Below are 23,174 nucleotides of genomic sequence, written 5' to 3'. Positions count from 1 at the left end.
AAGAGACAGCGGGACAGAGGAATGGGAAATGACGTAAGGATTGCGGAGGGGCGCGAGGTTTCAAGATGGCGGTAGCTGAGGGGTAGAGCGAGAGGCCGAGTTGAAGGCCCTTACGAAGTGAAAGAGGCCGGGAATCGCCCCCTGCCCGCTTCTCGTAGTCCTGGGAGCACAGCAGAAGTGTGAGTGTATGGAGTTGCTCTGCTTCTTTTCCTCATCTCTTTCGTCCCTTCCACGGCCCGCGCAGTGGCTTGGGGGACACCCAGCCCCTTTGCCCCGCTCCTCCTCTCCCCGGCTGGGGTCTCCCGGTTGCGGACTGGGGTATTCCAGGGCCTGGGGTGGCGCGGCGACCAGTGGTTACGCGGTTGGCATCGCCCGGGGCGGTTGGGGCCGCTTCCTATGCACGTTGATTGGTAGCCTTAGGTTTGACGTCTTGTACCTCGAGTCATGGTCGGTCAACCGTCACTATGGTTTCGGCGGTTGCTGGTGTTGCCTCCTTTGGTGGACCTGGACCCTATCCCATTGAAGCTTCTTTGGCTATTTACAGTTCCCCAACGGTTATTTGGCTTGATTTTTCCAGTCGCCCCCGCTTTTAGACAAAAAACTAATCTTTGCAGACTTAAGCTCCCGTATATTCCGTAAAATTCTCTGTAATTCGTATCCGTTGTGTTTCATTTGTGGGGGAGGAGATTCAGAACATGAGCCCGCTTGAGAAAGGAAAGCACGAAAAACGCAGGCAATCAAAGATGGGAGAGCTTGTATTTGTACGAATTTTGCATGTTTTCCTCCTTCCCTACCTCCTACTCCCTGCTGCTCTCCCACCCACACCTCCACCCCCCCAGTTTTTCTGAGAAGGAAACCACTTGACAGGGTGTATGGTAGCTAGGGCAGGAATATGGATCCATTATAAAGACTATAGTTAAATAGTGAGTCAAACATCACAAGATATTTTATTTGTAATCCCGTTGTATCATCAGAGCTTTGTTATAAAGTAATTGATGTCCCCATTTTTTAGATGAGGAAGCTAAAAATCAGAGCCTTTGACACCGCCGTCTTGAAGTAATTGCCACCAGAACAGCTATGAAACATCTAGCTTTCTGAAACATCTGGCTTTCGGGGCAATTGGACACTTGGCGAAAGACACATTAACTGTAACAAACTGGTCTGAAAATCTTCCCTTTCTTCCCTTTAAAAAGTGTCTACTTGCAAAAGAAAACAAATTTGTCCACCTTTGTTACTGGAAAGAATGCTTCAAAAAATTAAGCCCCATTCTTTTGGAATAAGAGGAAGAAGTCATGTAATAGGGTACTGTGTTAATAAAAGTTTTAGCTTACAAAATATTTTTTCCTCAAACAAGAATAAGTATTCCCTTTAGTTACCTTAAGAAATATATATTGGGAGTCAGGTATTAGAAAAATATGTGTCTTAATATTTAAATTTTGGGGAGCTCTCAGTGTAGCACTAATTTCAAATACTTGCATTTTTAGTTGTGTTTTGAACTCTTGAGAGTCAAGCATTATATCTGAATTAAATATGCTTAAATGAATGAGTTTTTAGTGTCTTAGAAGTGTTGAGAATGTACAGCATACATGCCAAGAAAAACCATGGAGCGAGGCAAGGGTGAGGTGTTTGTTTTGAGCCTAGATCTATTACCCCCATTCCATTCGTATTCTTCTTTTACAATTACGTGTTAATAAAGGGAGGTTATAGAAGAAGGACTAATGAATTCTGATGTTCATGGTTTGTGCCATATCGTTAAAGCATTTTCTAGTTGTTTTTTATCAGTTGACAAAGTCAGTGCTGTGATCCATAAGAAAAAAGATAAAGTAATGACTTGAGGATATTCAGAGTGGTCTTCACACTCATCACATTTCCAAAGAATGATAGAGATCTAAATTTTCATGGTCAAGAAAGTTAATGCCATCTTTCTTGGACATTAAAGTCAAAACTAAGGAAAGAACAGTCTCACAGAATTTCTAATTAAAGGAATTTTTTTTTTTTTCAGAGATTGGTAGGGACTAGAAAAAGGAAGAAATAAATTAGGAGATAAAAGCTATTTCTTTGTCTTCACCTTCACAGGTTTTTCTTTTTTTAATGAACAAGTAAACCATACAAATTGTCAACATGGGACGGAGATCTACATCATCCACCAAGAGTGGAAAATTTATGAACCCCACAGACCAAGCCCGTAAGTGTCCATTAGTGTGAAATGATGAAGTAGGAGAGTGTTAAAAATTGCAAATATTAGGGAACTTATTTCTCTGTGGCTTAATTACAAGACCAGCAGTGATAGGAGGAATAAATTGTATATTCAGTGTTTGGATGGGAACATTAAGACTTTAAACATGCAAAGAAGTTAGTACCCATATTTTAGTTTTCAAATTTGATTGATTTGCAAAGTAGAATTGGCTGAAAGTTTTCTTTTTGTATTTGAAATTTTGAGCAAATTAGTTTTGCGAGCCCTTGTTTCGCATTTTATGTTATCTTTTTCTTTCAGATTCATAGTTGTTTTTTATGAAACATTAAACAAAAATGTCTTGACATTTTTGGTTGTCATAATTAGAGGGATGCTCTTGGCATGTAGTGGATAGAGGCCAAAGATGCTGCTGTTTTACAGTGCATACTGTAACTTCCCACAATAAAGAATTACCTGTATGAAATTGGAGGAAATGCTAATGCTCAAGATTCAAAAATTTTATTATATCTCCCTCTCTCCTTTTAAAGGAAAGGAAGCCCGGAAGAGAGAATTAAAGAAGGTATGATTTCAGAGGCATCTTATAAAACTTTAAGTACTGTTTGGCACATCTTGTGGTTTGGGATTAGTGGGTTTCAGAATAACATTTCTAATATTTTCTAGAAAAGATGCTTTATGCTTTTTATAAAAACTGTAAGATACACTAGGCCAAACTTTACTATATTTAGGAACTGAAGTAACTTTGCAGAGAAGCTCACTACAAGTTATAATGCCATTTTTGATTACTTTTCCAGTGAGTTAAAAAATACTTTCGATAATAATTCTTTTTTGTTATTTATTAAAACATAACTTTTAAAATCTACCAGTGAGGATGGAAATAAACATGATGCTAGATCACTTTATCCATTTTCCTGATTAACTATTATGTATATTACATTAGCTTAAATATATATATTGGCTTATAATATTTATAAATATATTACCTTTCTTTTCCTGATTAGCATTTTCCTCTTAGCTGTTGAATTTGTGGCAAAGTACTTCAACAGAATAAGAAAGGATTTGCTTTATAGTATTGTGCTTTAATAATTGAAGCAACACAGATTTTAAATAATGTTCAGTTGTGTTTTCATGTTTAGCATTAACTTCTGCAAAATTTTAAAATATTCTTTATATAATTTTAGAATTTAGCTTCAACCTTTCTTTTTTTTTTTTTTTTTGGAAAAAAAAAAAAAAACAACAAACTTTGGACTTCAGCTAGCAGAGGTTTTAGAACAAGGGGCAGGAACAATCACCCAAGGTCTTCAAGAACATAAGGGGTTTAAAAAAAGAAATTTAAAGTGTGTGTGTTCAAGTAACTGCTGAAGACCTCACAGAGCTGAAAGAAATACTTTACTAAGAAAATACATCTTAAAAATAGCATTTCTTTATCTTTTTGACAAGTGTAAACGTTTTTAAGGCAAAAAATTACATAGCTGTTTCTGGTGGTCGAAACAAGTGATCAGAAGCCAAGGAGTTATTCTGTTCAGATTCTTAAAGCGAGTTGAAGTAAAACTCACGAGTGCCTGACTTCTTGACATCTGGCCTTCTTTTGTTTTTCTAAGAACAAAAAACAGCGCATGATGGTTCGAGCTGCAGTTTTAAAGATGAAGGATCCAAAACAGATAATCCGAGACATGGAGAAACTAGATGAAATGGGTAAGAATTTACAAACAGGCAGCTGTAACAGTCTGACACATACAGAGGCAGGCAGGTAATGAGTGAAGCAGCATAGGCATAAGTAAAACAGAACAGCATGAGGACATTTGATGCTTGGATTTAATGTTAGTTTCAGGGAGACAAAATGGAGTGCTAGAGGGCTGTTGCAAACTGGAGACCCCATATACCAGAATAAGAGAGAAGTGATTATTTGGCTTTTGGCTAATTGTTATTATGAGATAACAGAAGCAGTTTGGCTAGCTTGCTTTTCAGGAGAAGACTTAAATCTGGTTTATGAAATAACCTTGGGTTTTTTGTTTGTCGTCTTTTATTTAATGTTGGCAACTACCATGTAAATCTATGTATTAGACCCCTGTCAGTATAAGGCAGTTTCCAATTTTTCCAGTCAGAAGATCCAAAAAGATACTTGACTGTTTAGTAAGGATATAGAAAAAAAATCATCAAATACCTAAAACCAAATATATAAAATACTATACCAGGATTCTCTGCCCTTTTCACATTTTATAGAATAATTTTATTCACTCTTCATATGCATTGTAAGTATCGCTGCTTTGTTATAACTGGAATCACATGAAATAGCTGCATCTTATCTTTTTTTGCATCTAAGTTTGAAAATCGTTGATGTTGCCACTGGAAATTTTATCCTAACCCACAAATATCCTTTCTGTTTAATACTAGAACATGTAGAATATTTTGTTTTTTTAATAGAAGTTTTCAGACATGCAGAAAATAAAACAGTCTAGTTAACTTCCATGTGCTTTTCACCTGTCAAGTTTTTGCCACTTTGTCTTCTACCCTTTGCCACTTTTGTAAAATAGCATTTTAAAGTGATCGTTACAAGTTCCATGGTTTGCCCAAAAACAGAGTAGTAAGTAAAAGAGATACAATAAAACTCCTCAATGATAACATTAAATGCAGTACAAGAAAAACTTCAGTCATGGCATTATGCTATTACAAGGTTTCTGAAATAATGTGGAAGAAGCTGTGCAGCTAGCCTGGGTAAGAGTTCTGGGTCAGGCTTCAAGATCCCAGACCTTTCCTAGTTCAGCTGTAACTGATTTCACTTCTTGCATCTGGTCTAAATATCAGCAGGGATAATTACTTTCCTTGGGGAATCAGAGAATCCTTCATTAAATGACCCCAAATGTTATTTGTTGTTTTAAAAGGAGCTAATAGTAATAACTGAGGTTTCTTGAGTAGTTATCTTGCTACACACCTGTGCACCAGTTTTTTCCCCACTAGTTTTCTAATCCTCACAATTTTTTAGAGTAGGTGCACTGTCCCTATTTTACAGGTAAGGAAACTCGGGCACAGAAAGATTACATAGCTTTCTCAAGATCACACTGCTATGTAGTGGCAAAGCTGAGATTAAAGCTCAGGCATTCAATGCTTTTACTAGTCACACTAGGAATAGTATAGTGTAAGAATACACCCTCTAGATTTGAATAAATTACCAAGATTAATAATAGTTAATAGGATTTAAGGAAGAAGATAAACTTGTTATTCTTTTAAGAAAAAGGAAAGGGGTGAAGAGAATACTATTCATCAGGAGTCTAGTTACAATTTATAAAACTCAATACAGACTAGTTAAGACAGAAAAAAGCATGCATTGGCTCTCTTAATTAAGAAGTCTGAACATAAAAAAAGAGAAATCCCTGAAACTAACCTCAAAATCCAGTCTCATCATCAGTACTGTCCATCTGTCTAGTCTGATCTCTGTTAGCCTCATTCAGCTTACTACTGATGAACTTCTTGTGATGGAAGGTGGAATATATGTGTGTAATTAGTGATGATTGGGAGACAAGGCCACAGGCAGCTCTAGATTTGTTTTATCTCTACATAACACGTCCAGAAAGAAAATCTGAGAGTTTCTGTCTCTCACGTCTACATTTAAAATCTCAGGGAAGGTTCTGGCCCTAGTTTGGATCATGTGCTCATTGATCTCTGAGTCATTCACTAAAAAGGAAGATAGGGGGATATGATTGACCAGACAGGCCTGGAGGTCTTATTCTTGGGATAGAGGACCTGCAGTTAAGCCACATGTTGATACATGATTAGTTGGGGAGAAAAAGGATCGTATGGTAGCTAGGCCAGGAATACAGATCTGTTATAAAGATTATAGTTAAGTGGTGAGTCAAACACCACCGGATATTTTATTTGTAATCCCATTGTATCATCATAGCTTTATTACAAAGTGGTTAATGTCTCCATTTTTTAGATGAGGAAGGAAAAAATTTTACTTGAGAGTTCAAGGAAAATGCCTAAGATCTCAAAAAAAATTTTTTTTTTTTTGAGACGAGGTTTTGCTCTTGTTGCCCAGGCTGGAGTGCAGTGGTGCGATCTCGGCTCACTGCAACCTCCGCCTCCCAGATGCAAGCGATTCTTCTGCCTCTGCCTCCCAAATAGCTGGGACTACAGGCATGCACCACCACACCCAGCTAATAGATCTCAAAATTTGACAGGACTAATATAGTATGTAAACACAAATCTGACAGAATCTTCACCAGGTTTTCAGCACAAAGCAGTGAAAATTGATTTTTATTACAATGAAGATGAAAATCAATTAGGTGGCATTTCTGAGAAAGGTAAAATTAGTGGCCATCTAAAAAGGGTGGGGATTTTAATAAATATTGTAGTTCCTTGAATAAAATTGAAAAGAGTATGTCTGGATATCTAGATCTCTTAAAAAATTTTAGCATATATGGAGGTTTTTATTATGTAACCTATTGATACCTAATTGAAGTGGCCTCTTATATTCAATTCCATAATCTACTTTTTCTCTTAGAGTTTAACCCAGTGCAACAGCCACAATTAAATGAGAAAGTACTGAAAGACAAGCGTAAAAAGCTGCGTGAAACCTTCGAACGTATTCTACGACTCTATGAAAAAGAGAATCCAGATATTTACAAAGAATTGAGAAAGCTAGAAGTAGAATATGAACAGAAGAGGGCTCAACTTAGCCAATATTTTGATGCTGTCAAGGTAATCAAGTTTTTCTTTTTAGAGATAAACTAAAATATTACACAGATTGAGTATCCCTTATGCAAAGTGCTTGGGACCAAAAGTGTTTCGGATTTAGTGTTGTTTTTTATTTTGTTTTGTTTTTGCATATATTTGCATATATTTGGGGGATGGCACCCTAGTCTAAGCATGAAATTAACATAGCCTGAAGATAATTTTATAAATTCTGTGCATGAAACAAAACTACGACCCATCACATTAGGTCAGGTGTGGATTTTTCCACCATGGCATCATGTGGGAGTCAAAAAGTTCAGGATCTTGGAGCATTTCAGATTTTCAGATTAGGGATGCTCAACCTGTACTTAGATTTAAAAAGTTAATGGAAGAATTAGTCATGTTGAACCTCTTCCTCATAGCAGTTTCTTCTAAAACTGAACATATACCTACCGTGTGAACCAGCAAATCTAATCCTTTTTATTTAAACAGAAGAAATTAATTCAAAAACTAGGATCAGCCTAGGTGTTCACTAATAGGATAATGGATAATTAAACTGTAGCATATTTATACAATCAGGTACTATTCAGCAATAAAAGGAATAATCTAATAAAACAGCATGGAATAAAAAAAAATTATGAATAAATCTCAAAAACATGCTAAGTTTATTTCATTGTTATGATTTCATTTTTATGAAATTCTAGAATAGTCACAGCTAATCTGTGCAGGAAAAAAAGATATAGCCGTGGTTGCCTTTGGGGATGATATTAGAGATGGATTGGGAAGGAGTATGAGGTATATGCATTTGTCAAAACTTACTGAATTTGTACATTTTGTTTACCACAAAATAAAGATGGGAAAAAATCAAATGCTATAATTGCTGTAAAGGAGGTAATATGTCTCCCATTTTACAGATGAAGGCACAAGTTAACTTGCTTAGTTAAGCTAATACACAACAGAAATTCAACATAGGCAAGCTAATGAGCCCAACCTCCACCACTGGATATATACTATTTGTTAGTTGACATGTATTATTTTTATTTTTGTTTGTTTGTTTTTTGTTTTTGAGACCGAGTCTCACTGTGTTGCCCAGGCTCACTGCAACTTCTGCCTCCCAGGTTCAAACAATTCTCCTCCCTCAGCCTCCTGAGTAGCTGGGACTACAGGCGCCCGCCACCACAACCAGCTAATTTTTGTATTTTTAGTAGAGACGGGGTTTCACCATCTTGGCCAGGCTGGTCTCAAACTCCTGACCTCGTGATCCACCCACCTCAGCCTCCCAAAGTGCTGGGATTACAGGCGTGAGCCACCACACCCAGCCCGACATGTATTTTTCTGTCACCCTGCATATTAAATAGGGTAGGTCTGATGCTAGATACTTGTAACAGTTGGGTTTCTCTAAACAACAGCTATTTCGAATCATATCCAAAATTACCTGATAAGAGGATAAAAAAGCTGCTGGGTTTTAGCATTTTTAGTGAAGATTTCTTTCAATTATTTGACAATCTGTTAAGTATTGACGTGAGATTATTTTTGTGGGGGTTTTTAGTGATATTTATGTTAGTTGGAAAGCGTGTCCAAGTTACGAAACAGCTGACTTGTCATTTTTAGTGTTTAGTTAGTGGATGACTTTTTTATCGTACTATTGAATGGTTCTCTCTCTTTCAGAATGCTCAGCATGTGGAAGTGGAGAGTATTCCTTTGCCGGATATGCCACATGCTCCTTCCAACATTTTGATCCAGGACATTCCACTTCCTGGTGCCCAGCCACCCTCTATACTAAAGAAAACCTCAGCCTATGGGTAAGGAAGCAGTGTCACAATCAGAGAGCATTTAGTAAAGGCACAAATTGACTGTCCAGTGCCAAAATTAATGCAGGGGGAAATAAAGACAATGTGGATGTAAACAGTGTGACGTTTGATTAAATGTAAAATAAATCTCTTGAAAATTGTTTAGAAGAGAAAATAAATATCTCATTACTGTTAAGTGATTACTGTGGGGATTTTTTTGTTTTTGTTTTTTTGTTAACAGGCCTCCAACTCGGGCAGTTTCTATCCTTCCTCTTCTTGGACATGGTGTTCCACGTTTGCCCCCTGGCAGAAAACCTCCTGGCCCTCCCCCTGGTCCACCTCCTCCTCAAGTCGTGCAGATGTATGGCCGTAAAGTGGGTTTTGCCCTAGATCTTCCCCCTCGTAGGCGAGATGAAGACATGTTATATAGTCCTGAACTTGGTGAGAAGTGACTGTTCTTTGCTGTTGTAACTATCATTTTTTGTGTTAGGCCTGTTTAACATATTGTTCACCACCCTCAGAACTTAGGAAGTAAATGAGAGGATACCATGTACGTACTAATATACATACAGTTGGATAAATCATAGGATCTACTCAAGTAAAAGCATCATACATAAGTATAGAAATGTTTATTGTGTTTTAAGTCAGGCTTTCCTTGGAGATGTCACTCTTGCTACTAATCCCTTAAGACTTGTATATCTGGTTCCCTTTTAGCTTTATTGTCATCAGACTAGAGCATCGTTGTATACATTCACTGACTGTGTATGTGTATACAAGCATGATTGTTGCTAAAGGAGGAAATGGGTTTTCAAAGTAGAACCTCTTTTAAAAAAAATCTTAAATTACCAAAAAGAAGTGTTTAAAATTATTGGCAAATGAAAATATTGTTAGACTGTATGAATAGCTATATACAAGAATGCTTTCTTGTAAGCATTAAGTTGTTACAGTGTGAGTTAAATAGGATAATTTTCTGTATTTCTGGGTACCATGTCATGGAGGGTCCAATCATATTACTTCTCCATGTTCCTTTCCCACTTTTCAGCCCAGCGAGGTCATGATGATGATATTTCTAGCACCAGTGAAGATGATGGCTATCCTGAGGACATGGATCAAGATAAGCATGATGACAGTACTGATGACAGTGACACCGACAAATCAGATGGAGAAAGTGACGGGGATGAATTTGTGCACCGTGATGATGGTGAGAGAGACAACAATGAAGAAAAGAAGTCAGGTATGTGCGGATGAAGATTCATGGTATTGATCAATAAAGAGAAGACAAGCTGAAGGTCCTAATTTATCAGTGAATCTGTGAGAGTACTCTGAAATCTTTGGAAGTAGGGATCATAGCTATATTCATCTTTATATACTAAAATTTTGAAAGTTTTTGACACAGTAAGTACTCAGTGGATGTTTATGAGGAAAAACAAACTGTGTGTAATAAAAATGTCTATGCAAAAGTTCACTTCGGGGTAAAAGGTATAACTATTCAACAGCATAAACATGTATTTTTATGGGTATGTTATAGGAAAGGAGAATAGCCATATTAAGAAAAACATTGATGTTGTATTTTATAAATCTGTTTAAATATCTACCTTTGAAGCCCTTTTATAGTATCTTACATGAACCAGGATCATATTTATAACCCAGGTACACTCAAGAGTGGAATCATGAAACATATTGTATCTATAATGTGTATGTTTATTATTTAAAAATTCAGGCTGGGCGCGGTGGCTGACGCCTGTAATCCCAGCACTTTGGGAGGCCGCAGCAGGCAGATCACAAGGTCAGGAGATCGAGACCATCCTGGCTAACAGGGTGAAACCCCGTCTGTACTAAAAATACAAAAAATTAGCCAGGCGTGGTGGCGGGCACCTGTAGTCCCAGCTACTTGGGAGGCTGAGGCAGGAGAATGGCTTGAACCCAGGAGATGGAGCTTGCAGTAAACCGAGATTGTGCCACTACACTCCAACCTGGGCAACAGAGTGAGGCTCCGTGTCAAAAAAAAAAAAAAAATTCAAATAGGACATTTGTCAAGAAAATTTTAAGCATCGTTAATAGGTACTGACAGTGCAAAATGCACACTAATTCTATCAAACCTCAGCAGTTTGGGAGCTTCTTTTGGGATTGTTTTTGTAGCCTACAACAGAATATTTATATAATACTATGTAATACTAATGTTAATATTGATAATGACAAATTTTTCTCCTGCTGTGTCTTAAGAATTGTGGTTGCAAACACAAAAAAGCTAGTTAAAAATAATAGAGCTGGTAATGAAAGATTATTATAGAGGACTGTTAGGTAGGAGCTAGTACTGGAAAGTAGAAAGCCATTACAGCCACGGCAGCTCCACTTTTTTCTGGGTCTATGTGGTCTCTTGCCTTCTTTTCCTTTTATTCTGCCGACAGATTTTTTTTTTTCTTCTTTTTTCTTTTATCTTTTTTTTTTTTGAGACAATCTCACTCTTGTCACTCAGGTTAGAGTGCAGTGGCACAATATCAACTCACTGCAACCTTCATCTCCCGGGGGTCAAGCGATTCTCCTGCCTCAGTCTCCCACGTAGCTGGGATTACAGGCACCCACCACCATGCATGGCTAATTTTTGTATTTTTAGTAGAGACGGGGTTTGACCATGTTGACCAGGCTGGTTTCGAACTCCTGACCACATCTGCCCACCTCGGCCTCCCAAAGTGCTGGGAATAGAGGCATGAGCCACAGCACCCAACCACATTTTTCTTATATATTCTCATCAATACACATGTTCTGAAAATGGCCATCCCAACTCTGAGTTGATACTCACTCAGCTAATATTTATTGAGTTTTTACTATACACACGGCATTTTTTTCTAGGCACTAAGGATACAGGGTAAACAAAACTAAAGTCCTGTTCACATGGAACTGTTCTCCTCCTAAAATGTTTACTAACTAAAAATACTCCTATCCAGCATCCAATGGATAGCCTTAGTCAGTTAAGAAGTTCTTTTTAGGCCGGGCACGGTGGCTCATGCCTGTAATCCCAGCACTTTGGGAGGCTGAGGCGGGTGGATCACCTGAGGTCAGGAGTTCGAGACAGCCTGACCAACATGGAGAAACCCCGTCTCTACTGAAAATACAAAATTAGCCGGGCGTGGGTGCACATGCCTGTAATCCGAGCTACTCCGGAGGCTGAGGCAGGATAATCACTTGAACCTGGGAGGCAGAGTTTGCGGTGAGCTGAGATCGCACCAGCCTGGGCAATAAGAGCAAAACTCCGTCTCAAAAAAAAAAAAGTTATTTTTATTCTTAGCTTGCTAAGAGTTTTTTTTTTTTTTTAATCATAAGTATTTTTTATATATCTGTTGGGATGTAACTTTTTTTTTGTTCTTTGTAAGTTCTTTATTGTAGTGAACTACATTGCTGGCTTTTAGAACACTTGGATTCAACTTGCTTATATATTTTTTTCCTTTTTGTAAATTTTAATTTTGATAGTTTTGGGGGAACAGGTTGTGTTTGGTTACATGGATAAGTTCTTTAATGGTGATTTCTGAGATTTTGATGCATCCCTCACCCAAGTAGGGTATACACTGTACCCAGTCTGTAGTCTCCTTTCCCTCACTCCCCTCCCACCCTTCCCCACTGAGTCCCCAAAGTCCATGGTATCATTCTTATGCTTTTGCATCATCATATCTTAGCTCCCACTTACAAGTGAGAGCATACAGTATTTGGTTTTTCATTCCTGAGTTACTTCACTTAGAGTAATGGCCTCCAACTCCATCCAAGTTGCTATAAAGGCCATTATTTTGTTCCATTTTATGGCTGAGTAGTATTCCATGGTGGATATATACCACATTTTCTTTAACCATTGGTTGGTTGATGACACTTAGATTGGTTTCATATTTTTGCAATTGCAAATTGTGCTGCTATAAACATGTATAACTTGCTTATATTTTATGTTGGCCAATAGATGAGTTTTGGTATCAGGTTTAAGCTAACTTCATGAGTTGGGTAACATTTCATCTTTTCCTATACTCTTTATCAGGAAATTTCTGCAACTTAATGTTTGGCTGAATTTCCTCCTAAAATTATTTGTAGCCTTTAAGGAGTAGATCTTCAACTACCATTTAAGTTTTGTATATTCTGGGCTTATCACCTCTTGACTTTAATAATTTATATTTTCTAGAACATTGTTTTTATCTGGGTGTTCATATCATTAATATAGCTGTCTCATCCTGTACCTCTGCCAAGTAGTGGCTAGCAGTCATATCTAGTACTTTATACTGTTACATAGTAAACATTTACTGAATTTTGTTGATCCCAATCTACTCCACTCCCTCCTTTGACCCCTTAGGTCTGAGTGTACGGTTTGCAGATATGCCTGGAAAATCAAGGAAGAAAAAGAAGAACATGAAGGAACTGACTCCTCTTCAAGCCATGATGCTTCGTATGGCAGGTAAGGCAGGGAAAAAATAGTGAATCACCTTTTGGTGTATCCTCACGCTAATTGCTTTACATACATTTTTCCATTTAGTATCTCAGCAACCTTCAAGTAAGTAATAAGTCCTTGTTTTACAAAAATAAGATTTGGAACCATTATATAGGCTGCCTAAAGTTACATAGCAAGTAAATGGTTGGGCTGGCATTTAAATATTGGTCTGTCTTATTTTAAAGCCTGAGTTCATTCCACTATGCTACACTAATACAGATGAGTATAGAATAGTATTTCTTTCACATCTAAGTATTTTATTGAAGAAGACTATTTGGTTTTTAATTTTAAGAACACATTTATTAACCATGTGTATTCAGTCATTGCTGTTCTGCAAACTGTAAAAAAGTGAATCAACTCCATTTACTGAGTTTAAAATTTCTTTCAGGTCAAGAAATCCCTGAGGAGGGACGGGAAGTAGAGGAATTTTCAGAGGACGATGATGAAGATGATTCTGATGACTCTGAAGCAGAAAAGCAATCACAAAAACAGCATAAAGAGGAATCCCATTCTGATGGCGCATCCACTGCTTCTTCACAGCAGCAGGCTCCGCCGCAGTCTGTTCCTCCTTCTCAGATACAAGCACCTCCCATGCCAGGACCACCACCTCTTGGACCACCACCTGCTCCACCATTACGGCCTCCTGGGCCACCTACAGGCCTCCCTCCTGGTCCACCTCCAGGTAAACACTTACATCATGTGACTAAAGTTTAAATGAGGTTAGAGTGAAGTCATTCCAAAAAACAGTATGTGTTATTAGCGTTCATGTTTTCTTGTTTCCTCCTAATGGGATTCTCTAAGATGTGAAAGATTCTCAAAGGACAAGTAAAGCTTGTTTATTCCTAAACCATTGTTTGCAACTCATAGTTCTACTGACAGCCACCTGTTTTTCTCCAAAGCACTCTTGTTTTCAAAGTTTTTCTGATTACAACAGACAGAAAGTTGAACATGTGATGGAGGCTTTCTTTAGTATTGCTTTTTAATATGATAGGTTGACCTAGCTCTAAATTGGCAGCAGGTGGGAGTAAGACACAGTTAATACTGTCTTGTGTTCTTAGGTTAAGAATGTTGAATGTCAGTGTAATCTGCATAGTTTTTTTGTTGCAGTTCTTTTTTAGAGGCAAAGGTGATTAGTCTGTTTATTAAGTGTTCAGCTCGAAAGTATAAAAAGATTATAAGATGAAACAACAGAGAACTTTTCAGCTATTTGTGATTTTAGTCCTTCATCCTATTGTCAGCCTACTAAGTTTTCTTCAGTTAAGCTAATCATTTTCCAATTGGTGCAAAGGAAAGTTACATATTTTATGTCATTCTTAGTGGTCTTTATCTATATATTCATGAGTTTCAAGGGGTCCTTAAAGCATTGGGGGTTTTTTTGTTTTTTTGTGGGGTTTTTTTGCTTGCCTTTTTTTTTTATCATTATATTTTAAGTTCTAGGGTACATGTGCATAACATGCAAGTTTGTTACATATGTATACATGTGCCATGTTGGTGTGCTGCACCCATTAACTCCTCATTTATATTAGGTATTTCTCCTAATGCTGTCCCTCCGCCCTAAATCATGCTGCTATAAAGACACATGCACACGTATGTTTATTGCAGCACTATTCACAATAGCAAAGACTTGAAACCAACCCAAATGTCCATCAGTGATAGACTGGATTAAGAAAATGTGGCACATATACACCATGGAATACTATGCAGCCATAAAAAGGGATGAGTTTATGTCCTTTGTAGGGACAAAGCATTGTGTTTTATATTCCATTTTCAGCTTATACTGGAACCATTTAAGAATTCTTATCACCTTTTTATATTTCCAGCATTGCAGAGCTGTGATTGAGTACGCTTTTTGTCAGTGTTGGGAAATAAAGTGAAAAGATCCACAACAAATCCAGTACCATTTTTCTGGTGCTCAGATATTTTTTTTTTAGACAAAGTCTCACTCTGTCCCCCATGCTGGAGTGCGGTGGTGTGATCTCGGCTCACTGCAACCTCCGCCTCCCGGGTTCAAGCAATCCTCCTGCCTCAGCCTCCCGAGTAGCAGGGATTATAGGTGCCTGCCACCATGCCCAGCTAATTTTTTTGTATTTTTAGTAGAGACAGGGTTTCACCATCTTGGCCAGGCTGGTCTTAAACTCATGACCTCGTGATCCACCTGCCTCAGCCTCCCAAAATGCTGGGATTACAGGCGTGAGGTGGCTGTACTGTGCCCGGCTGTACTGAGATATTTATTGAGTGAATTCTGTTTCCATGTATGTTTCATTAAGTTTTTGAAGTTAATCTGATTTCAGGTTAAAGTCAAACCACATTTGAGTTACTTTTAAGCCATAATTATTACTTAATGTATATTTGTGTGACATTAATTTATCATTTCTCCCTTTTCAGGAGCTCCTCCATTCCTGAGACCACCTGGAATGCCAGGACTCCGAGGGCCCTTACCCCGACTTTTACCTCCAGGACCACCACCAGGCCGACCCCCTGGCCCTCCCCCAGGTCCACCTCCAGGTCTGCCTCCTGGTCCCCCTCCTCGGGGACCCCCACCAAGGCTACCTCCCCCTGCACCTCCAGGTGACACTTTCAATTTCTATAATAAAAACTTTGCCTACTGTTTATTTAATTTGTTCTAAGATATATGGTCACATTTCAGTATTCTGAAATCTGAGGTAATCTTACAGTCGGTGGTGGTTTTTAAGTTGTTGACCTGGTTTGAAGTAGAGTTCTTCCAGTGGGTATTTGCACTTGGTTCGCTTGAGGGACTTCTAGCCAGAGAACATGGGATTAAATTCTCTATTTGATAATTTTTTGGTTTTAGTTGTAGTTATGAAGCCGTTCCATGCATCCGCATGAGTACCAACTTAAAGTTTAAAATTACAGAGAGTGTTTTTTTTCCTTTCCTCTACCTAGTGTCAAGGTTAGACATGCAGATTTTCTTGTGGGCTTGTTTTATGTGGCAGGTATATTTCTAGTTTACAACACTGAAATGTCCCACTTTCATGTGAAGATCTGCTTTAAAGTGCCCCATCTGGGGCTTTTTTTTTCTTTCTCTCTTAGTGGTACACAGAATAATTATGAGTTTATGTAATCAATAGGATCTTAGATTTGATAAAATATGGTACTTTAATTTAAAAGTAGCATTTGAAGAACTGAAATCTGCAGTTCTTGGTATATGAATATTGTGTATGTCTGACTGTCCATAGGACATGAGTTCTTTTCCAGTAATGATGACAGATTGTGATTAGTTGCATTCTCTTACTCCATGTGCACTTTTTTTCCTTCGAGACGGAGTTTCGCTCTTGTTGCCCAGGCTGGAGTGCAATGGTGCGATCTCAGCTCACTGCAACCTCTGCCTCCTGGGTTCAAGCAATTCTCCTGCCTCAGCCTCCCAAGTAGCTGGGATTATAGGCGTGCACAACCACGCCCAGCTAATTTTGTATTTTTAGTAGAGACACGGTTTCATCATGTTGGTCAGGCTGGTCTTGAGCTCCTGACCTTAAATGATCCACACGCCTTGGCCTCCCAAAGTGCTGGGATTACAAATGTGAGCCACCATGCTTGACCTCCATGTGCATTTAATGACCAGGGTTAAAATTTTCTTTCTTGCACATTGTTACCTTTTTGTGCAGGGGAAATGGTAATAGAAATATAATGCATGGGCATTGGTCTCCTGACCTTGTCCTTACTAATATCTGCACTATGCAGCTGGAATAGAATCTTGGGATGTGAGATTTGAGATAGTAATTTGAAACCAGTTGATGTCACTTTATATTTTAAAGTAGAACATTATTTAGAGAAGAGAACATATTACTGTAAGTGCAGGAATATAGGCTGAAGGTAAATACTGTTTTATAATAAAATATTCCTGAGTTTCAAATTGCAACCAGTATGAGTTCAGCTTATTTTCTGTAAGTTGTTATCCATTTTTCTAAAAATTGGTAATCAATATTTAAATGTCCTTAATAGTAGTTAAATTGTATTAGTTCTTACAGTATTCATCCTGCCTATTTTATTCATTTAGGTATTCCTCCACCTCGTCCTGGCATGATGCGCCCACCTTTGGTGCCTCCCCTTGGACCTGCCCCCCCTGGGCTTTTCCCACCAGCTCCCTTGCCGAACCCTGGGGTTTTAAGTGCCCCACCCAACTTGATTCAGCGACCTAAGGCGGATGATACGAGTGCAGCCACCATTGAGAAGAAAGCCACAGCAACCATCAGTGCCAAGCCACAGATCACTAATCCCAAGGCAGAGATTACTCGATTTGTGCCCACTGCACTGAGAGTACGTCGGGAAAATAAAGGGGCTACTGCTGCTCCCCAGAGAAAGTCAGAGGATGATTCTGCTGTGCCTCTTGCCAAAGCAGCACCCAAATCTGGTCCTTCTGTTCCTGTCTCAGTACAAACTAAGGATGATGTCTATGAGGCTTTCATGAAAGAGATGGAAGGGCTACTGTGACAGCTTTTGATGCCAGAACAGGCTTCTGTTCACAACAGTGGCCCATGGAGAAAGAAGCTCTTATTAAACTTAGATGAAAGAGCTGCTTCCATTGTCAGGGTATTTTCTAATTTCAGTTCAAGGAATATCCTAAAATTTAGCCTTGTTCAGAATTTACTGCACATAAAAGAGGGTATTTCATCCAGAATAGATCAGTTATTGAAGCAGTGCTGCTAACATCCATTCCCTTTCACACCACCATTTTCATCCTGTTTCTTCCCCTCCTCCAGTTCTTTGGAAATTTGTGATCACAGGGGGATCTTAGTTGCTTACTTGTTTTGACTCTCTTGTGTGCTGTGGGCACTGGAGTAGAGATTTTTGAAAACAGTTTATTTCATCTTGCCTTTTGTGTTTGAGTTATTTTTAATATTTTCCTGTAAATATTTTGTAATATTTTACTTGTAATGAAATGGATCACAATGTCATTTCCTAATACAAGGCAGGATATGTGGGAAGAAAATGTACAATTATTTGATTAAAATTATTTCCCACTGACCTAAACTTTCAGTGATTCGTGGGAAAAATAAATAAATGTTCTACACCAAGATACTGACTCTGTGTTACTGATAATGTGTAAACATAATACCTAGTTTATGGACAGAAAAAAAGTTAAGTATTTAAAACTTGGGTTTTCAAGCAACTGCCTTTCTGGTACAGAATGAGAATCTTACTGAAAACATGGTAGAAACTACGTTTTAAATTTTAAGGCATAAAAAAGAGGAGTAATTATTTTCCTGTAAGGTTGTCATAGTGGCTTTAGAGAAACTGAAAGGTGTTAGGAATAGTATAGTTTGGCTTTTATTGTTTAAAAGATAGCTTACCTTCAGTGGTTACTTATTCTAGAGCTTCATGAACTGATACGAGTTGAATGGCAAAAGTCATTTTAAACCATTTTTAAGCTATTAAAGAATCAGAAAAGGTTAGCTTTTTTTCCTTTCTGAATTGATGGGTTTTGTGTGCTTTTATATTATTCATGTTTTAATATATATAACATTAATTTGCATTTATACCATTTTCTTTACAAAGTGCTTTAATGTAAACTCATGTACCAGTGTTGACTAACTCAGTCTATTAAGTTTAATGTTAATTTCATGACTAACTGATCTACCAAGTAACCCTAATAGATGACTTTTCTGGGTATTTTCCCCATTTTACACTAGAGAGTATTGAAACTTAAAAAGGACTCATGATTTATCCAGTGATCCAAAGTGTGTATTTCATAAACACATACACACAGTGTGTACATTGTTTAGTCATACGTTACTTTCCACAGTATCTCAAATGCCCTTCATGTAAATCCCATACTATCAAAAATTGGTGATAACCTAAAATGTAGTGCAATAATACAACAAGGCATTTATTTTCTTAGAGTTGATTTATTTGATGGATTTTTAGACTTTTATTCAAGATCTTTTGTTTGTTTTGACTTTGCTTGGAAGATACTGATTTATTCTTTAATATTAAAGCAAATCCTGCCAAAGCACTAAATAGACTGTTTTGGGTTGGTTTTTTAGTGTAATATTAATATAGGTCAGCAGGTGAATTGAGTCTGATTGTTTAGATGTAAGGATTGAACCTTATCAATCCTTGACACTGTCCTTGATAACCTTATGGATATCAAGGATCAAACCATATGGTATCAATATTGTAGTTATAGTTTCAGCATAAACAGAATTGCTCCCCAATACTTGATCTGAAATATTTTTAATGATCTTACTTGAAACATATATTCTTTCTGGGAGCGATTTTTTTTTATCATTTTTCCTTAGAGACAAGTGCCTGCTCTGTTGCCCAGGCTACAGTGCAGTGATATGATCATAGCTCACTGTAGCCTCAAACTCCTGGGTTCAAGTGATCCTCTGGCCTCAGCCTCCCAAGTAGTTGGAACTACAGATATGTGCCACCACAACCAGCTAATTTATTTTTTAGAGACGAGGTCTTGCTATGTTGCCCAGTCTGGTCTCCTAACCTCAAGTGATCTTCCCATCTCAGCCTTGACTCGGAGATTTCTGATTCATGTTAATATAAGAAAGCTGTTGATAGTTTATCATAAAGGCATTTCCTAATATTGCTAGTATAATTTTCTGAAAATCAGTGGTAAGATGTGACACAATACATCAGCTGCATCCACAGGAAAGGGGAATTAATTAGTTCTGATTCTGGGTACACTTGTTATGATCATAATTTACATAATATTTTCACAAAAATGGTTAGATCACAGCTATGAAATGTAAATGATAAAAATCTTTAATCATGTATATAGATAGACTTGTTACTATTTCCTTAGCAAAGTGTCACTTTAGGGACAGCAATTGCCCCTTTAAGGATCACCACAATAATACTCTGCCATGTCATGGAATCAGCATGCAGCCCAGATGCTATCCAAAATTCTGTTTCAATTATCATTTTCTATATTCTCATTTGTGCTCTTTGTTAAAATACCTGATGTATAGCTGGGGAGGGTTATAAGTATTTTAAAAATCATTTTTATTGCATTCAAGTAATTCTTCAGGCCGAGAAGATGGGACAATCACTACCCCTATAGAACTGAACAGTTTTATCCCTAACTCAAACTACAGCAGGTCTAACATCTGAAAATGTTCCTCAGCCAGTTTGGAAGACCGGCGTTATTTCAGAACTACTGGGGCTCAAAGCTGTCACCAAGCAGAGCTACACATACTTTCTTCATATACAGATCCTAGATCCAGGAAGGTATTAATGAGTTGCTGGAAAACATATTTTTACATTTTTAGAAATAAGAGCTTTTGGCAAAAGTCGGAACTAGAACTTCTGTGAAGTCAAAAGAACTGTCTCCCAACTTTTTTCTCTAAGAAAGCCCTGTAGTTTATGAAGGAAAGAGGACAGAAGGCAGGTGGCTATGCTCTGGGTGAACGGAGGGATTTTAATTGGCAGACGTTTTGCTGAGGGGCGACAGCCAACAGGGAGGGGGTGGAGAATGATGGGGTAATTGATGGAATGACATACTTAAGGATTTGGGGACATGAGAGTATGAAGTTTACTTATTCCATAGACAGTTACTGTCCAACAACTGAGCTAGGTGCTGGGAATACAGTGGTGAACTAAATCAAGTTACCCTCATGGACCTTAGGGAAATTCAGGGAATAAACTTCATTGTCTTTATCTGTCTCAAACCTTGAGTACAATACTTACCAATGCTACATTTTTAAAGCATCTTTTTTTAACAACAATTGGGGGGGAAAATCAGCTATATATGCCATGTGCCAGTGAAGACATACTCATTTTACGTTTATAATTTTATATATTAACTTTTTTAAAGTTTTTTTTTAATTGAATATTTTCTCTGTAAGTTTAGAAATATTAAATATACACTGTGGGTCTAATGGTGCTGCAACCAAATAGAGAAAGTATGTTTTTTAAAATAAATCAGAAGTCTGCAAGAGAAGACCATGGGTCCCCAAACACATTTTTCCTTGACATGTTATTCCAGTCACAGAGTATTTCCCCTCCAGGCATATTAAGCTTAAAAATAAGCTGTGTTTTTTAACATTGTAAAATACCACGGTAAGTCCATTTTTAGTAAGAGTTACACCACTTTTGCAGGAGATAAATATATGCAGAATTAACACTCTAAAAATGCTGTAAAAAATGTAAAATAATGGCTTTTGTAACAGTATTTGTGAAGAAAGAATACAACAGGTTTCTAGCCATAGAATGTCTAGAAAAATTTATAGTCCAAGGAAGAACAGAATGAACTGCACTGTTCATTATTACTGTCTATACCCAGCAATCTTGATCCCAATAAAATGGGGAGTGAGGCAAAGAAGAAAGGAAGATGACAGCCAAAGTTTAGGCAGGAAGAGGGGGAAACATACATCTCTGAAATCCTGTCTGATTTTATAAAACATACCACCCACAAATGAAAAAGCCATATTACTTTTATGAAGGCTGAACTTCTTTGTAAAAGCGAAAAAGGGCTTCAGCAACTTATTGCAAAGAAAACCTTACCTTCAAAGAATGTTTGATGGCTTTCTTGATTGAAAAGGGAAGTAAAACCCAGGCCAAGTACAAATTCAACATCTCCCCGTAAGACTATTCTTACTGCATAATAACCCAGACCAAAGGAGGAGGTATTTTTAAATTCACACTTGTACCCTCAAAGTTCATTTATAAAATACGTATTCATGGGGAAAAACAAACAAACAAACAAAACCCTTGTATTTGATGAAATAATTTTAAGACAGATTGTTTTAAAACTTAAGGGTTAACCTTAGAAAGTATCTATTTGAAATAACTGATGTTGTTCTGCTAGTTTTTCTCCATAAAAAGCTAGCAGAACAACATCAGTTATTTCAATAGATGCTTCGTGGTTTGGGGAGCTTCGTATTTTTCATTTTTGTTTCCGCAGATAGACTGGAACAGGGATCAGCGAACTTTCTCTAAAGGGCCAGATGGTGAGTATTTTGGGCTTTGTGAGCTACACAGTTTCTGTCACTACTCTGGTTTCCTAAGATGAAACCTGCACTGAAGGCAGGTAGCCTACCTTACTTGGTGTCCAAATGGAAATACGCCCTTTCTTACTGCAATGTTTCTCTACAGGGCCCTCTACTGAGAAAACTCAGAGCCGAATTTGAAGTTTTAATTTGGAGCTCAGAACTGGCACACATGAATCCAAAGAAAACTCAGTGCTCTTTACTTCTACTATCACAATGTTTTAAAACAATTCTTAGCACAGGTTCCTTTGGCAAAAACAAATGGAATTTTTCTCAAGCCCTTTTTGGCAGGGGCTACTAGCTAGTTCTGTTAGCTTATGTGCGCTAGCTAATATAACTGTGTGTGTCACTTTTCTTGAAAACTCTCAAAGGAACTTTAATTAACTGGCAAGCTCCACAACAGAAGTATGTTAAATAGAACAAAGCTAAGAACTAGGAAGTAAGCAAAAATGCTCCAAGAAACTGGCAGAGACAATGGTACTCACCAAAATATGTCATCTTCTCTTCTATATTTCCTGAGCTGCTTTGCAGTTAGATTAAGCCTGAGCTAGTTCTAGTGGACAGGCTGAAGCAAAGAAGAGGGTGTGAGTTCTCTGTGCCCTTGTTCCCTGCTGGAGGAGACAAGAGATAGTTTTGCATGGCTGGTGAGTGGTATAAAGAATGGCAGAAGAACAGGCTGGAATCTGTAAAGCTATAAATTTTATAGACTTCATTTAAGGACTACTCTTATGAAAGTTTTACACCAGAGATTTCATCTGGACTGTTTGCTCTTGCTAGAACACTCTGTATATCAAGGGTTTTGTGAGGAAATAACCTTTCTCATGTTGTAAAAGGTCCAGTGACACTCTTTACCCTGGCAATGGATGCATGCTCATATTATATTTGGACAACTAAGAGGTCTGCCCTCCTAATGCTGTCTTTATACTTTTCCACCCTGTTATATGCCTCCAGAAGGCTAAACTGTAGATAAGGCATCAATGGGATTTCTTGTCTTTTGTCTTCCATTTGGGCTGGGCAATGGGAAACAGGATACTGGAAGAAGGGAGGAAAGTGAGGTCATGGTATTTCCCTAATATATACGTTTAAATAAATATAAGTAA

The 23,174-nt window shown here is 37.7% G+C and overlaps 1 protein-coding gene across 2 annotated transcripts; it reads left to right on the top strand.

The window, feature by feature from the left end:
- On the top strand, nucleotides 1-18,149 carry WBP11 (WW domain binding protein 11). 2 transcript variants are annotated; one of them, XM_025402335.1, is made up of 13 exons: nucleotides 49-179; nucleotides 1,485-1,622; nucleotides 2,077-2,185; nucleotides 2,722-2,753; nucleotides 3,793-3,886; nucleotides 6,693-6,889; nucleotides 8,531-8,664; nucleotides 8,894-9,093; nucleotides 9,695-9,886; nucleotides 12,980-13,081; nucleotides 13,503-13,796; nucleotides 15,500-15,682; nucleotides 17,130-18,149. In XM_025402335.1, the coding sequence occupies exons 3-13, from the start codon at nucleotides 2,122-2,124 to the stop codon at nucleotides 17,561-17,563; spliced, it is 1,926 nt and encodes a 641-aa protein (XP_025258120.1). In that variant the 5' UTR covers nucleotides 49-179; nucleotides 1,485-1,622; nucleotides 2,077-2,121; the 3' UTR covers nucleotides 17,564-18,149. The 2 variants fall into 2 exon arrangements, with proteins under 2 accessions (XP_025258119.1, XP_025258120.1); XM_025402334.1 differs by lacking the exon at nucleotides 1,485-1,622 and having other exon boundaries at nucleotides 1-179.
- Nucleotides 18,150-23,174: the final 5,025 nt, after the last annotated feature.

Source organism: Theropithecus gelada, chromosome 11 (assembly GCF_003255815.1).
Source record: "Theropithecus gelada isolate Dixy chromosome 11, Tgel_1.0, whole genome shotgun sequence".
Classification (NCBI taxonomy): domain Eukaryota; kingdom Metazoa; phylum Chordata; class Mammalia; order Primates; family Cercopithecidae; genus Theropithecus; species Theropithecus gelada.
This window is presented reverse-complemented; position numbering and strand designations above follow the sequence as displayed.

What these genes read in the sequence shown, in the direction of transcription:
- WBP11 (XM_025402334.1), top strand. Translation starts at nt 2,122, where the DNA reads ATGGGACGGAGATCTACATCATCCACCAAGAGTGGAAAATTTATGAAC. An exon ending in AAGAAAACCTCAGCCTATGG is followed by an intron (nt 8,665 to 8,893) that starts GTAAGGAAGCAG and finishes TTTTGTTAACAG; the next exon opens with GCCTCCAACTCGGGCAGTTT. An exon ending in CATGATGCTTCGTATGGCAG is followed by an intron (nt 13,082 to 13,502) that starts GTAAGGCAGGGA and finishes AATTTCTTTCAG; the next exon opens with GTCAAGAAATCCCTGAGGAG.